The 17,837-nt window shown below is 49.1% G+C and overlaps 1 protein-coding gene across 6 annotated transcripts in view; it reads right to left on the reverse strand.

Annotated features, from left to right (window-relative positions):
- The window catches only part of HSF2BP (heat shock transcription factor 2 binding protein), a 217,361-nt gene that overhangs the window by 10,993 nt on the left and 188,531 nt on the right, over window positions 1-17,837 (reverse strand). For all 6 annotated transcript variants that reach the window (XR_013223640.1, XR_013223642.1, XR_013223641.1 and 3 more), the window contains 2 exons: window positions 2,389-2,506; window positions 2,212-2,315 (listed from right to left, as the gene is read on the reverse strand). Coding sequence is in view for 2 of the 6 variants with exons in the window: in XM_077293543.1 (XP_077149658.1) it covers window positions 2,212-2,315; window positions 2,389-2,506 (222 nt within the window). In the remaining 4 variants the exon portion in view is untranslated. The remainder of the gene's footprint in view (window positions 1-2,211; window positions 2,316-2,388; window positions 2,507-17,837) is intronic.

A 17,837-nucleotide genomic window follows, 5' to 3' on the forward strand; every position in this document is an offset into this window, starting at 1 on the left:
GGCGTCCTCTGGTGGGAATTCAGCTGACACTGGGATGGAATGGCAGTCAGACATGGCGAGAAGCTGATTTTCATACAACTGTGCCACTAGTGCTCTCTTAAGTTTTGCCAGAGCTGTATATGACTGCATCTTACAGCAGAGCCAGGAGTTAGGAAAAGCTGAGGACAAAGGACTGTACTGGCATCTCCTAGATTATTATATAAGAGCCTAGAAGAGGAGTGGCCAGACGAGAATGACTCAAGGCACTATAAGGGCAGGACATTTATCTGGCTAAGGGCTGATCACTGAGAGGACTCTGATCTAAAACATCTAGTCTCGTAGTCCACACATTGGCCACCCAAGGATGACCTCTGGCCAAAGAACTACACGCTGCCAGGCCCAGACATCCTGAATCATATATGTTCTCTAATCTCTTCTGATCCCCACTCCACCCGAGTCCTCTTCTGAGAACATGACATGATCGAGTCTCACCAAGAACGCGTCGTGCCCGAGTCCCCTGCTGAGAACACGTTGTGCCCGAGTCCCCCCGGATAACACGTCGTGCCCGAGTCCCCCCGGAGAACACGTCGTGCCCGAGTCCCCCCGGAGAACACGTCGTGCACGAGTCCCCCCGGAGAACGCATCGTGGCCGAGTCCCCCCTGAGAATGCATCATGCCCAAGTCCCCCCTGAGAACGCGTCATGCCTGAGTTCCCCCTGAGATCGTGTCGTGCCCAACTCCCCCTGAGAAGAACGCGTAGGGCCCAAGTCCTATGCTGAGAACGCATCATGCCCGAGTCCCCCCTGAGAATGCATCATGCCCAAGTCCCCCCCGAGAACGCGTCATGCCTGAGTTCCCCCTGAGAAGAACGCGTACTGCCCAAGTCCTACGCTGAGAACGTGTCATGCTCGAGTCCTCAGCTGAGAACACATCGTGACCAAGTCCCCCCTGAGAACGTGTAGTGCCCGAGTCCCACACTGAGATCGTGTCGTGCCCGAGTCCCCCCTGAGAAGAACATGTAGGGCCCAAGTCCTATGCTGAGAACACATTATGCCTGAGTCCCCCCTGAGAACGCATCATGCCCGAGTCCCCCCTGAGAACGCATCATGCCCAAGTCCCCCCTGAGAACGCGTCATGCCTGAGTCCCCCTTGAGAACGCGTAGTGCCCAAGTCCTACGCTGAGAACGTGTCATGCTCGAGTCCTCAGCTGAGAACACATTGTGTCCAAGTCCCCCCTGAGAACGTGTAGTGCCCAAGTCCTACGCTGAGAACGAATCGAATGGACAGCACCTCCACAATCAAACATTGATATAAGGCCGCTAGGCTAAAATATATATAACTGACCATGAGGTTCTTAGTGTAACAATCTGATCAGACTGTAAGAAGCTGCAGCCACATCATGGCAAACCCCTCTCTAGGTCCTAGCTTCTATCACCTTAAAGGAGATGTGGCATGTGCTAACCACCGCCGCAGCGGCAATGCACTGGCAGAGCAGGCGGCCTGGTGTCTCACAGCGCCCATGCAAGACTGAGTCCCCATGACTCCAGGCCGCACTGCCCCACAGGCACAAAACCACAGCAACAATGGCCGCCACACAGCGCCAACACCAAATGTAAGGAGCAATGAAACTCACCTCCATTAAGCTCTTCAGTGAGAGCAGAATGGGCTAGACCCCTAACTGTGCAGTCTCCTGCTAATTAAAATTACCTGTGCCAAACGGGAGGAGTGCACATCCAAAGAAAAAAAGAAGAATACATTGTACCAGAGTCCTCCGCTGAGAAGACATTGTATCACAAGTAATGGAGACCATGCAGCCTCAGGGAGTCCTACGATTCACGTCCTCTGTTGTGTGTCGTCCCCGTTCCCACCAAGGACGACATCTGCAGGGAGTTTGTATGTTCTCCCCGTGTTTGCGTGGGTTTCCTCGGGGTTCTCCGGTTTCCTCCCACATTCCAGAGACATACTGATAGGGAATCTAGATTGTGAGCCCCATCGGGGACAGCGATGATGATGTGTGTAAAGCGCTGCGGAATATGTTAGCGCTATATAGAGAGATTACTAGTATTATTATCTCCGCCTGCTCCATAATGAGGGAACGTGAAGACCAGAGCCTAGAAATGCTGTATTAACCCTTTCCAGAGCAGAGGTAGCGGCCAGATATCAGAAGGGCAGATGCGGGCAGTACATGGGCAGGAAAGCTTAGTGAGTACATGGGGCAGTACGACGGCTCACCGGTCAGGAGCTGCTGCAGCTGAGGCACAAGTCCAAGGTTCCGACTCATCCACACCAGACCTTCCCGATGAATGGACACATTGTAGAGAGACATCAGGATGAGGCTGCGGAGAGGAGCAGACATTACCGCCATGTCCAGCAGTGACACTGTGTAACACTACGGCCGCAGTCACTCACACTCTGAGCCGGCCACAGCAACCTGACCCAATCTTTCCGAGGAGCTGGATCCACTTCTCCATTACTTCTCTGCACGAAGACATTAAAAAATCACGTCCGCAAGACACGGCAGCCACATCTTACAGGAGATAAGACAGAAAACAGTGAGAGGAGCAAGAGGAAGAATCTCTACTCAAAAACCATCTCCTCCAGATATCCAGCAACTAGCAGCACAGATAACAGAAGAATCCCGCCTGCAGTCACCACTAGAGGGAGCTCCCTGTATACAGAGATACATGATAAGATCCTGTCTGCAGCCACCACTAGGGGGAGCTCCCTGTATACAGAGATACATGATAAGACCCTGTGTGCAGTCACCACTAGGGGGAGCTCCCTGTATATAGACATAAGATCCTGTCTGCAGCCACCACTAGGGGGAGCTCCCTGTATACAGAGATACATGATAAGATCCTGTCTGCAGCCACCACTAGGGGGAGCTCCCTGTATACAGAGATACATGATAAGATCCTGTCTGCAGTCACCACTAGGGGGAGCTCCCTGTATACAGAGATACATAAGATCCTGTCTGCAGTCACCACTAGGGGGAGCTCCCTGTATACAGATACATGATAAGATCCTGTCTGCAGCCACCACTAGGGGGAGCTCCCTGTATACAGAGATACATGATAAGATCCTGTCTGCAGTCACCACTAGAGGGAGCTCCCTGTATACAGAGATACATGATAAGATCCTGTCTGCAGCCACCACTAGGGGGAGCTCCCTGTATACAGAGATACATGATAAGATCCTGTCTGCAGCCTCCACTAGGGGGAGCTCCCTGTATACAGAGATACATGATAAGATCCTGTCTGCAGCCACCACTAGGGGGAGCCCCCTGTATACAGAGATACATGATAAGATCCTGTCTGCAGCCTCCACTAGGGGGAGCTCCCTGTATACAGAGATACATGATAAGATCCTGACTGCAGCCACCACTAGGGGGAGCCCCCTGTATACAGAGATACATGATAAGATCCTGTCTGCAGCCTCCACTAGGGGGAGCTCCCTGTATACAGAGATACATGATAAGATCCTGTCTGCAGCCACCACTAGGGGGAGCTCCCTGTATACAGAGATACATGATAATTTACTGTCTGCAGTCACCACTAGGGGGAGCTCCCTGTATACAGAGATACATGATAAGATCCTGTCTGCAGCCTCCACTAGGGCGAGCTCCCTGTATACAGAGATGCATGATAAGATCCTGTCTGCAGCCACCACTAGGGGGAGCTTCCTGTATACAGAGAAACATGATAAGATCCTGTCTGCAGCCACCAATATGGGGAGCTCCCTGTATACAGAGATACATGATAAGATCCTGTCTGCAGCCACCACTAGGGGGAGCTCCCTGTATACAGAGATACCTGATAAGATCCTTTCTGCAGCCACCACTAGGGGGCGCTCCCTGTATACAGAGATACATGATAAGATCCTGTCTGCAGCCACCACTAGGGGGAGCTCCCTGTATACAGAGATGCATGACAACATCCTGTCTGCAGTCACCAGTAGGGGGAGCTCCCTGTATACAGAGATACATGATAAGATCCTTTCTGCAGCCACCACTAGGGGGCGCTCCCTGTATACAGAGATACCTGATAAGATCCTTTCTGCAGCCACCACTAGGGGGCGCTCCCTGTATACAGAGATACATGATAAGATCCTGTCTGCAGCCACCACTAGGGGGAGCTCCCTGTATACAGAGATACATGATAATTTACTGTCTGCAGCCACCACTAGGGGGAGCTCCCTGTATACAGAGATACATGATAAGATCCTGTCTGCAGCCTCCACTAGGGCGAGCTCCCTGTATACAGAGATGCATGATAAGATCCTGTCTGCAGCCACCACTAGGGGGAGCTTCCTGTATACAGAGAAACATGATAAGATCCTGTCTGCAGCCACCAATATGGGGAGCTCCCTGTATACAGAGATGCATGACAACATCCTGTCTGCAGTCACCAGTAGGGGGAGCTCCCTGTATACAGAGATACATGATAAGATCCTTTCTGCAGCCACCACTAGGGGGCGCTCCCTGTATACAGAGATACCTGATAAGATCCTGTCTGCAGTCACCACTAGGGGGAGCTCCCTGTATACAGAGATACATGATAAGATCCTGTCTGCAGTCTCCACTAGGGGGAGCTCCCTGTATACAGAGACACATGATAAGATCCTGTCTGCAGTCACCACTAGGGGGAGCTCCCTGTATACAGAGATACATGATAAGATCCTGTCTGCAGCCACCACTAGGGGGAGCTCCCTGTATACAGAGATACATAAGATTCTGTCTACAGTCACCACTAGGGGGAGCTCCCTGTATACAGAGATACATGATAAGATCCTGTCTGCAGCCACCACTAGGGGGAGCTCCCTGTATACAGAGATACATAATAAGATCCTGTCTGCAGCCACCACTAGGGGGAGCTCCCTGTATACAGAGATACATGATAAGATCCTGTCTGCAGCCACCACTAGGCGGAGCTCCCTGTATACAGAGATACATGATAAGATCCTGATTGCAGCCACCACTAGGGGGAGCCCCCTGTATACAGAGATACATGATAAGATCCTGTCTGCAGCCTCCACTAGGGGGAGCTCCCTGTATACAGAGATACATGATAAGATCCTGTCTGCAGCCACCACTAGGGGGAGCTCCCTGTATACAGAGATACATGATAATTTACTGTCTGCAGTCACCACTAGGGGGAGCTCCCTGTATACAGAGATACATGATAAGATCCTGTCTGCAGTCACCACTAGGGCGAGCTCCCTGTATACAGAGATGCATGATAAGATCCTGTCTGCAGCCACCACTAGGGGGAGCTCCCTGTATACAGAGATACATGATAAGATCCTGTCTGCAGCCACCACTAGGGGGAGCTTCCTGTATACAGAGATACATGATAAGATCCTTTCTGCAGCCACCACTAGGGGGCGCTCCCTGTATACAGAGATACCTGATAAGATCCTGTCTGCAGTCACCACTAGGGGGCGCTCCCTGTATACAGAGATACCTGATAAGATCCTGTCTGCAGCCACCACTAGGGGGAGCTTCCTGTATACAGAGATACATGATAAGATCCTTTCTGCAGCCACCACTAGGGGGCGCTCCCTGTATACAGAGATACCTGATAAGATCCTGTCTGCAGTCTCCACTACGGGGAGCTCCTTGTATACAGAGACACATGATAAGATCCTGTCTGCAGTCACCACTAGGGGGAGCTCCCTGTATACAGAGATACATGATAAGATCCTGTCTGCAGCCACCACTAGGGGGAGCTCCCTGTATACAGAGATACATAAGATTCTGTCTACAGCCACCACTAGGGGGAGCTCCCTGTATACAGAGATACATGATAAGATCCTTTCTGCAGCCACCACTAGGGGGCGCTCCCTGTATACAGAGATACATGATAAGATCCTGTCTGCAGCCACCACTAGGGGGAGCTTCCTGTATACAGAGAAACATGATAAGATCCTGTCTGCAGCCACCAATATGGGGAGCTCCCTGTATACAGAGATGCATGACAACATCCTGTCTGCAGTCACCAGTAGGGGGAGCTCCCTGTATACAGAGATACATGATAAGATCCTTTCTGCAGCCACCACTAGGGGGCGCTCCCTGTATACAGAGATACATGATAAGATCCTGTCTGCAGCCACCACTAGGGGGAACCCTGTATACAGAGATACATAAGATACTGTCTGCAGTCACCACTAGGGGGAGCTCCCTGTATACAGAGATACATGATAAGATCCTTTCTGCAGCCACCACTAGGGGGCGCTCCCTGTATACAGAGATACCTGATAAGATCCTGTCTGCAGTCTCCACTACGGGGAGCTCCTTGTATACAGAGACACATGATAAGATCCTGTCTGCAGTCACCACTAGGGGGAGCTCCCTGTATACAGAGATACATGATAAGATCCTGTCTGCAGCCACCACTAGGGGGAGCTCCCTGTATACAGAGATACATAAGATTCTGTCTACAGCCACCACTAGGGGGAGCTCCCTGTATACAGAGATACATGATAAGATCCTTTCTGCAGCCACCACTAGGGGGCGCTCCCTGTATACAGAGATACATGATAAGATCCTGTCTGCAGCCACCACTAGGGGGAGCTTCCTGTATACAGAGAAACATGATAAGATCCTGTCTGCAGCCACCAATATGGGGAGCTCCCTGTATACAGAGATGCATGACAACATCCTGTCTGCAGTCACCAGTAGGGGGAGCTCCCTGTATACAGAGATACATGATAAGATCCTTTCTGCAGCCACCACTAGGGGGCGCTCCCTGTATACAGAGATACATGATAAGATCCTGTCTGCAGCCACCACTAGGGGGAACCCTGTATACAGAGATACATAAGATACTGTCTGCAGTCACCACTAGGGGGAGCTCCCTGTATACAGAGATACCTGATAAGATCCTGTCTGCAGTCACCACTAGGGGGAGCTCCCTGTATACAGAGATACATGATAAGATCCTGTCTGCAGTCTCCACTAGGCGGAGCTCCCTGTATACAGAGACACATGATAAGATCCTGTCTGCATTCACCACTAGGGGGAGCTCCCTGTATACAGAGATACATGATAAGATCCTGTCTGCAGCCACCACTAGGGGGAGCTCCCTGTGTACAGAGATACATGATAAGATCCTGTCTGCAGCCACCACTAGGGGGAGCTTCCTGTATGCAGAGATACATGATAAGATTCTGTCTGCAGCCACCACTAGGGGGAGCTCCCTGTATACAGAGATACATGATAAGATCCTGTCTGCAGCCACCACTAGGGGGAGCTCCCTGTATACAGAGATACATGATAAGATTCTGTCTGCAGCCACCACTAGGGGGAGCTCCCTGTATATAGAGATACATGATAAGATCCTGTCTGCAGCCACCACTAGGGGGAGCTCCCTGTATACAGAGATACATGATAAGATCCTGTCTGCAGCCACCACTAGGGGGAGCTCCCTGTATACAGAGATACATGATAAGATTCTGTCTGCAGCCACCACTAGGGGGAGCTCCCTGTATACAGAGATACATGATAAGATCCTGTCTGCAGCCACCACTAGGGGGAGCTCCCTGTATACAGAGATACATGATAAGATCCTGTCTGCAGCCACCACTAGGGGGAGCTCCCTGTATACAGAGATACATGATAAGATTCTGTCTGCAGCCACCACTAGGGGGAGCTCCCTGTATACAGAGATACATGATAAGATTCTGTCTGCAGCCACCACTAGGGGGAGCTCCCTGTATACAGAGATACATGATAAGATTCTGTCTGCAGCCACCACTAGGGGGAGCTCCCTGTATACAGAGATACATGATAAGATCCTGTCTGCAGCCACCACTAGGGGGAGCTCCCTGTATACAGAGATACATGATAAGATCCTGTCTGCAGCCACCACTAGGGGGAGCTCCCTGTATACAGAGATACATGATAAGATTCTGTCTGCAGCCACCACTAGGGGGAGCTCCCTGTATGCAGAGATACATGATAAGATCCTGTCTGCAGTCACCACTAGGGGGAGCTCTGTTGTGAATTCGGTTTGTGGGCTCCCCCGGTGGTCTGTTATGGTAGTGTCTCTTATGTGCCTTCCTCCATCTCTGATTACCTGTCGCCACCCTCTTGGGGAGTTTCCTATTTAAGGCTGCTTGGCTGTTAGTCACATGCCGGCCAACAATGTGCTAGTAGCATTCTGTTGCATTCACCTGCCTCAAGTTCCAGTTCAGCTAAGTTGAATTTAGTTTCTTGTTTTGCTATTTTTGTCCAGCTATCTGCAATGTGACTCTTCAGTGCTGGAAGCTCTTGTGGACAGAAAATTACTACTCCAGTGGCATGAGTTGTCATTGGAGTTTAAAGTAATTTCTGGATGGTGTTTTTGAATAGTGATTTTTAGGTCGACCGTGAAGTGACTCTTTCCTGTCCTTCTGCTATCTAGTAAGCGGACCTCACTGTGCTAAATCTGCTGTTCATCCTACGTATGTCATTTCCTCTGAACTCACCGTCAATATCTGTGGGGGCCTACTATCATCTTTTGGGGTTCCTCACTGGAGGTAAGGCAGGCCTGTATGTTCCTCTTATAGGGGTAGTTAGATCTCCGGCTGGCGCGTGGTGTCTAGGGCATCGTAGGTACATCCCCCGGCTACTGTAAGTGTTGGGTCAGGTTCAGGTCACGGTCGACCTTAGTTTCCATCACCCGAGAGCTAGTCCGTTTTGCATTTTTTTCCCATGGTCATTGGGGTAACCATAACAGTTTGGCCGGCCAGTAAAAAATCTATGTGTTAAAATATGCACTAAAGCAGGAAGGAGAAGAAAAGGTTTTTTTTTTTTCTGTGTTTGAAAGTGCACCTTAGTTTGATCATTTGTATTTCTTGCTTAAACTGCAGTCTTCAGCCTTTTTTTTTTCTCCTCTCCTCTTAACCTCTGAATGCTTGGGTTACACCCATCTGAAACATGGATCCACAGAGTTTAGTTGCAGGTTTGAATAACCTTGCGACAAAAGTACAGAACCTACAAGATTTTGTTATACGTGCTCCAATGTCTGAACCTAAGATTCCTCTGCCTGAATACTTTACCGGAGACAGATCCCGGTTTTTGAGTTTCAGAGAAAATTGCAAATTGTTTTTGTCTCTGAGATCTCACTCTGCTGGTGATCAGACTCAACAAGTTAAAATTGTTATCTCTCTACTGCGCGGCGACCCACAAAGTTGGGCATTTGCATTATCGCCAGGGGATCCTGCGTTGTTAAATGTAGATGCGTTTTTTCTGGCTTTGGGGTTGCTTTATGAAGAACCTAATTTGGAGATTTTGGCTGAGAAAGCCTTGATAGCTCTTTTCCAAGGGCAAGATGAAGCTGAGATATACTGCCAGAAATTCCGTAAATGGTCGGTGCTTACTAAATGGAATGAGTGCGCTTTAGCAGCTAATTTCAGAGAAGGTCTCTCTGATGCCGTGAAGGATGTCATGGTGGGGTTCCCTGTGCCTACAGGTCTGAATGATGCCATGAAATTGGCTATCCAGATTGATCGATGTTTGCGGGAGCGCAAATCTGTGCACCATATGGCGGGGTCTTCTGAGGAAGAATCTGTGCACCATATGGCGGTATCTTCTGAGCAAAAACCTGTGCACCATATGGCGGTGTCTTCTGAGCAAAGACCTGTGCACCATTTGGCGGTGACCTCTGAAAAGGCATTAGAGCATATGCAATGCGATCGTGTTTTGTCTAGAGGCGAACGTCAAAATTACAGGCGCAAAAATGGATTGTGCTTCTACTGTGGAGATCCAGCTCATGTTATATCAGCATGCTCTAAACGTATAAATAAGGTTGATAAAAAGGTTGATAAATCTTTTTCTACAGGTACCTTGCAGTCAAAATTTCTTTTGTCCGTGACATTGATTTGTACCTTATCATCTGTGACTGTGAATGCTTATGTGGATTCTGGCGCCGCTCTGAGTCTCATGGATTGGTCCTTTGCCAAGCGTTGTGGGTTTGATTTGGAGCCGTTGGAAGTTTCTATTCCCCTGAAGGGTATTGATTCTACACCTTTGGCTAGCAATAAACCACAATATTGGACACAAGTGACTATGCGTCTTACCCCAGACCATCAGGAGATTATTCGTTTCCTTGTATTATATAACCTACATGATGTCTTAGTGCTTGGATTACCATGGTTACAGATTCATAATCCCGTCTTAGACTGGAAATCTATGTCTGTGTTGAGCTGGGGATGTCGGGGTATTCATGGGGATGCACCTTTGGTTCCTATTTCTTCATCTACTCCCTCTGAGATCCCAGCATTTCTGTCAGATTTTTATGATGTCTTTCAAGAGCCTAAAGTTGATTCTCTCCCTCCCCACAGAGAGTGTGACTGCGCTATTGAATTGATCCCCGGTAGTAAGTTTCCTAAGGGTCGCTTGTTTAATTTGTCTGTACCTGAACATACTGCTATGCGGGAGTATATCAGAGAATCCTTGGAAAAGGGTCATATTCGCCCCTCGTTGTCTCCACTAGGGGCAGGATTTTTCTTTGTAGGTAAAAAGGATGGTTCATTGAGACCTTGTATCGACTATCGACTTCTGAATAAGATTACAGTTAAATACCAGTACCCGTTACCGTTACTGACTGATCTGTTTGCTCGTATAAAGGGGGCTAAGTGGTTCACTAAGATCGATCTACGTGGTGCGTATAATTTGGTGCGGATTAAGCAGGGGGATGAGTGGAAGACCGCATTTAATACGCCTGAAGGCCATTTTGAGTATTTGGTAATGCCTTTCGGTCTCGCAAATGCCCCTTCCGTTTTTCAGTCCTTTATGCATGATATTTTCCGTGAATATCTGGATAAGTTTATGATTGTGTATTTGGATGATATTCTTGTTTTTTCGGAGGACTGGGAATCTCACGTTCAACAGGTCAGGAGAGTTTTTCAGGTTTTGCGAGCTAATTCTCTTTTTGTAAAGGGCTCAAAGTGTAGTTTTGGAGTTCAGAGAATTTCCTTTTTGGGATATATTTTTTCCCCTTCATCTATGGAGATGGACCCTGTCAAGGTCCAGGCTATTTGTGATTGGATGCAACCTACTTCTTTGAAGAGTCTGCAAAAGTTCTTGGGTTTTGCTAATTTCTATCGCCGATTTATAGCGGGTTTTTCTGCCATTGCTAAACCTTTGACTGATTTGACCAAAAAGGGTGCTGATGTTGCTAATTGGTCCTCTGCGGCTGTGGAGGCCTTTCAAGAGCTTAAGCGCCGCTTTTCTTCCGCTCCTGTGTTGCGCCAACCTGATGTGTTACTTCCGTTCCAGGTTGAGGTGGATGCTTCTGAGATCGGAGCAGGTGCAGTTTTGTCGCAGAAAGATCCTGACTGCTCAGTAATGAGACCATGTGCGTTTTTCTCCCGAAAGTTTTCGCCCGCTGAGCGAAATTATGATGTGGGAAATCGGGAACTTCTGGCCATGAAGTGGGCGTTTGAGGAGTGGCGTCATTGGCTTGAGGGTGCTAGACACCAGGTGGTGGTCCTCACTGACCACAAGAATCTAATTTATCTTGAGTCGGCCAGGCGTCTGAATCCTAGACAGGCGCGCTGGTCGTTGTTTTTCTCCCGATTTAACTTTGTGGTGTCATATCTGCCTGGGTCCAAGAATGTGAGGGCGGATGCCCTCTCTAGGAGTTTTGAGCCTGACTCGCCTGGTGATTCCGAACCTACCGGCATCCTGAAGGATGGGGTGATATTGTCAGCTGTCTCCCCAGACCTGCGGTGTTCTTTGCAGGAGTTTCAGGTGGATAGGCCTGATCGCTGTCCGCCTGGTAGACTGTTTGTCCCTGATGATTGGACCAGTAGAGTTATCTCGGAGGTTCATTCTTCCGCGTTGACAGGTCATCCTGGAATTTTTGGCACCAGGGATTTGGTGTCTAGGTCCTTCTGGTGGCCTTCTTTGTCTCGAGATGTGCGCATGTTTGTGCAGTCTTGTGATGTTTGTGCTCGGGCCAAGCCCTGCTGTTCTAGGGCCAGTGGGTTGTTGTTGCCCTTGCCTATTCCTAAGAGGCCTTGGACGCACATCTCTATGGACTTTATTTCTGACCTTCCGGTTTCTCGTAGGATGTCTGTCATCTGGGTGATTTGTGACCGTTTTTCCAAGATGGTTCATTTGGTACCTTTGCCCAAATTGCCCTCCTCCTCTGAGTTGGTTCCTCTATTTTTTCAGAATGTGGTGCGTTTGCATGGTATTCCTGAGAATATAGTGTCTGACAGGGGTACTCAGTTTGTGTCTAGATTTTGGCGGACGTTCTGTGCCAGGATGGGTATCGATTTGTCTTTTTCGTCTGCATTCCATCCTCAGACTAATGGCCAGACTGAGCGTACTAATCAGACCTTGGAGACTTACTTGAGGTGTTTTGTGTCCGCTGATCAGGATGATTGGCTTGACTTTTTGCCATTGGCAGAGTTTGCCCTTAACAATCGGGCTAGTTCTGCCACTTTGGTTTCTCCTTTTTTTTGTAATTCAGGGTTTCACCCTCGGTTTTCGTCCGGTCAATTGGAGTCTTCGGATTGTCCTGGAGTGGATGCTGTGGTTGATAGGATGCATCAGATTTGGGGACAGGTTGTGGACAATCTGAAGTTGTCCCAGGAGAAGACTCAACAGTTCACTAATCGTCATCGGCGTATTGGTCCTCGTCTTTGTGTTGGGGACCTGGTGTGGCTGTCTTCTCGATTTGTTCCTATGAAGGTCTCGTCTCCTAAGTTTAAGCCTCGGTTTATCGGCCCTTATAGGATTCTGGAGGTTCTTAATCCTGTGTCCTTTCGTTTGGACCTCCCAGCATCTTTTAATATCCATAATGTTTTCCATCGGTCATTATTGCGGAGGTATGAGGTACCGGTTGTTCCTTCTGCTGATCCACCTGCTCCTGTGTTGGTTGAGGGTGAATTGGAGTATGTGGTGGAAAAGATCTTGGACTCCCGTGTTTCCAGACGGAAACTTCAGTATCTGGTTAAGTGGAAAGGTTATGGCCAGGAGGATAATTCTTGGGTGACAGCATCCGATGTTCATGCTCCCGATTTGGTTCGTGCATTTCATAGTGCTCATCCAGGTCGCCCTGGTGGTTCTGGTGAGGGTTCGGTGCCCCCTCCTTAAGGGGGGGGTACTGTTGTGAATTCGGTTTGTGGGCTCCCCCGGTGGTCTGTTATGGTAGTGTCTCTTATGTGCCTTCCTCCATCTCTGATTACCTGTCGCCACCCTCTTGGGGAGTTTCCTATTTAAGGCTGCTTGGCTGTTAGTCACATGCCGGCCAACAATGTGCTAGTAGCATTCTGTTGCATTCACCTGCCTCAAGTCCCAGTTCAGCTAAGTTGAATTTTGTTTCTTGTTTTGCTATTTTTGTCCAGCTATCTGCAATGTGACTCTTCAGTGCTGGAAGCTCTTGTGGACAGAAAATTACTACTCCAGTGGCATGAGTTGTCATTGGAGTTTAAAGTAATTTCTGGATGGTGTTTTTGAATAGTGATTTTTAGGTCGACCGTGAAGTAACTCTTTCCTGTCCTTCTGCTATCTAGTAAGCGGACCTCACTGTGCTAAATCTGCTGTTCATCCTACGTATGTCATTTCCTCTGAACTCACCGTCAATATCTGTGGGGGCCTACTATCATTTTTTGGGGTTCCTCACTGGAGGTAAGGCAGGCCTGTATATTCCCCTTATAGGGGTAGTTAGATCTCCGGCTGGCGCGTGGTGTCTAGGGCATCGTAGGTACATCCCCCGGCTACTGTAAGTGTTGGGTCAGGTTCAGGTCACGGTCGACCTTAGTTTCCATCACCCGAGAGCTAGTCCGTTTTGCATTTTTTTCCCATGGTCATTGGGGTAACCATAACAGAGCTCCCTGTATACAGAGATACATGATAAGATCCTCTCTGCAGCCACCACTAGGGGGAGCTCCCTGTGTACAGAGATACATGATAAGATCCTGTCTGCAGTCACCACTAGGGGGAGCTCCCTGTATACAGAGATATATGATAAGATCCTGTCTGCAGCCACCACTAGGGGGAGCTCCCTGTATACAGAGATACATGATAAGATCTTGTCTGCAGTCACCAATAGGGGGAGCTCCTTGTATACAGAGATACATGATAAGATCCTGTCTGCAGTCACCAATAGGGGGAGCTCCCTATATACAGAGATACATGATAAGATCCTGTCTGCAGCCATCACTAGGGGGAGCTCCCTGTAAACAGAGATACATGATAAGATCCTGTCTGCAGTCACAAATAGGGGGAGCTCCCTGTATACAGAGATACATGATAAGATCCTGTCTGCAGTCACCACTAGGGGGAGCTCCCTGTATATAGATACATGATAAGATCCTGTCTGCAGTCACCACTAGGGGGAGCTCCCTGTATACAGAGATACACGATAAGGTCCTGTCTGCAGCCACCACTAGGGGGAGCTCCCTGTATACAGAGATACATAAGATCCTGTCTGCAGTCACCACTAGGGGGAGCTCTCTGTACACAGAGATAATTAAGATTCTGTCTGCAGCCACCACTAGGGGGAGCTCCCTGTATACAGAGATACATGATAAGATCCTGTCTGCAGCCACCACTAGGGGGAGCTCCCAGAATACAGAGATACATGATAAGATCCTGTCTGCAGTCACCACTAGGGGGAGCTCCCTGTATACAGAGATACATGATAAGATCCTGTCTGCAGCCACCACTAGGGGGAGCTCCCTGTATACAGAGATACATGATAAGATCCTGTCTGCAGTCACCACTAGGGGGAGCTCCCTGTATACAGAGATACATGATAACATCCTGTCTGCAGCCACCACTAGGGGGAGCTCCCTGTATACAGAGACACATGATAAGATCCTGTCTGCAGCCACCACTAGGGGGAGCTCCCTGTATACAGAGACGCATGATAAGATCCTGTCTGCAGCCACCACTAGGGGGAGCTCCCTGTATACAGAGATACATGATAAGATCCTGTCTGCAGCCACCACTAGGAGAAGCTTCCTGTATACAGAGATACATGATAAGATCCTGTCTGCAGTCACCACTAGGGGGAGCTCCCTGTGTACAGAGATACATGATAAGATCCTTTCTGCAGCCACCACTAGGGGGAGCTCCCTGTATACAGCGATACATGATAAGATCCTGTCTGCAGTCACCACTAGGGGGAGCTCCCTGTATACAGAGATACATGATAAGATCCTGTCTGCAGCCACCACTAGGGGGAGCTCCCTGTATACAGAGATACATGATAAGATCCTGTCTGCAGTCACCACTAGGGGGAGCTCCCTGTATACAGAGATACATGATAAGATCCTGTCTGCAGCCACCACTAGGGGGAGCTCCCTGTATACAGAGATACATGATAAGATCCTGTCTGCAGCCACCACTAGGGGGAGCTCCCTGTATACAGAGATACATGATAAGATCCTGTCTGCAGTCACCACTAGGGGGAGCTCCTGTATACAGAGATACGTGATAAGATCCTGTCTGCAGTCACCACTAGGGGGAGCTCCCTGTGTACAGAGATACATGATAAGATCCTTTCTGCAGCCACCACTAGGGGGAGCTCCCTGTATACAGAGATACATGATAAGATCCTGTCTGCAGTCACCACTAGGGGGAGCTCCCTGTATACAGAGATACATGATAAGATCCTGTCTGCAGCCACCACTAGGGGGAGCTCCCTGTATACAGAGATACATGATAAGATCCTGTCTGCAGCCACCACTAGGGGGAGCTCCCTGTATACAGAGATACATGATAAGATCCTGTCTGCAGCCACCACTAGGGGGAGCTCCCTGTATACAGAGACACATGATAAGATCCTGTCTGCAGCCACCACTAGGGGGAGCTCCCTGTATATAGAGATACATGATAAGATTCTGTCTGCAGTCACCACTAGGGGGAGCTCCCTGTATACAGAGATATGTGATAAGATTCTGTCTGCAGCCACCACTAGGGGGAGCTCCCTGTATACAGAGATAAATGATAAGATCCTGTCTGCAGCCACCACTAGGGGGAGCTCCCTGTATACAGAGATGCATGATAAGATCCTGTCTGCAGCCACCACTAGGGAGAGCTCCCTGTATATAGAGATGCATGATAAGATTCTGTCTGCAGCCACCACTAGGGGGAGCTCCCTGTATACAGAGATACATGATAAGATCCTGTCTGCAGCCACCACTAGGAGAAGCTTCCTGTATACAGAGATACATGATAAGATCCTGTCTGCAGTCACCACTAGGGGGAGCTCCCTGTGTACAGAGATACATGATAAGATCCTTTCTGCAGCCACCACTAGGGGGAGCTCCCTGTATACAGAGATACATGATAAGATTCTGTCTGCAGCCACCACTAGGGGGAGCTCCCTGTATACAGAGATACATGATAAGATTCTGTCTGCAGTCACCACTAGGGGGAGCTCCCTGTATACAGAGACACATGATAAGATCCTGTCTGCAGCCACCACTAGGGGGAGCTCCCTGTATATAGAGATACATGATAAGATTCTGTCTGCAGTCACCACTAGGGGGAGCTCCCTGTATACAGAGATATGTGATAAGATTCTGTCTGCAGCCACCACTAGGGGGAGCTCCCTGTATACAGAGATAAATGATAAGATCCTGTCTGCAGCCACCACTAGGGGGAGCTCCCTGTATACAGAGATGCATGATAAGATCCTGTCTGCAGCCACCACTAGGGAGAGCTCCCTGTATATAGAGATGCATGATAAGATTCTGTCTGCAGCCACCACTAGGGGGAGCTCCCTGTATACAGAGACACATGATAAGATCCTGTCTGCAGCCACCACTAGGGGGAGCTCCCTGTATATAGAGATACATGATAAGATTCTGTCTGCAGTCACCACTAGGGGGAGCTCCCTGTATACAGATATGTGATAAGATTCTGTCTGCAGCCACCACTAGGGGGAGCTCCCTGTATACAGAGATAAATGATAAGATCCTGTCTGCAGCCACCACTAGGGGGAGCTCCCTGTATACAGAGATGCATGATAAGATCCTGTCTGCAGCCACCACTAGGGAGAGCTCCCTGTATATAGAGATGCATGATAAGATTCTGTCTGCAGCCACCACTAGGGGGAGCTCCCTGTATACAGAGATACATGATAAGATCCTGTCTGCAGCCACCACTAGGAGAAGCTTCCTGTATACAGAGATACATGATAAGATCCTGTCTGCAGTCACCACTAGGGGGAGCTCCCTGTGTACAGAGATACATGATAAGATCCTTTCTGCAGCCACCACTAGGGGGAGCTCCCTGTATACAGAGATACATGATAAGATTCTGTCTGCAGCCACCACTAGGGGGAGCTCCCTGTATACAGAGATACATGATAAGATCCTGTCTGCAGCACCACTAGGGGGAGCTCCCTGTATACAGAGATACATGATAAGATCCTGTCTGCAGTCACTACTAGGGGGAGCTCCCTGTATACAGAGATACATGATAAGATCCTGTCTGCAGTCACTACTAGGGGGAGATCCCTGTATACAGAGATACATGATAAGATCCTGTCTGCAGTCACCACTAGGGGGAGATCCCTGTATACAGAGATACATGATAAGATCCTGTCTGCAGCCACCACTAGGGAGAGCTCCCTGTATACAGAGACACATGATACGATCCTGTCTGCAGTCACCACTAGGGGGAGCTCCCTGTATACAGACATACATGATAAGATCCTGTCTGCAGCCACCACTAGGGGGAGCTCCCTGTATACAGAGATACATGATTCTATCCTCTCTGCAGCCACCACTAGGGGGAGCTCCCTGTATACAGAGATAAATGATAAGATCCTGTCTGCAGCCACCACTAGGGGGAGCTCCCTGTATGCAAAGATACATGATAAGATCCTGTCTGCAGCCTCCACTACGGGGAG

This window comes from Ranitomeya variabilis, chromosome 3, assembly GCF_051348905.1.
Source record: "Ranitomeya variabilis isolate aRanVar5 chromosome 3, aRanVar5.hap1, whole genome shotgun sequence".
Lineage (NCBI taxonomy): Eukaryota > Metazoa > Chordata > Amphibia > Anura > Dendrobatidae > Ranitomeya > Ranitomeya variabilis.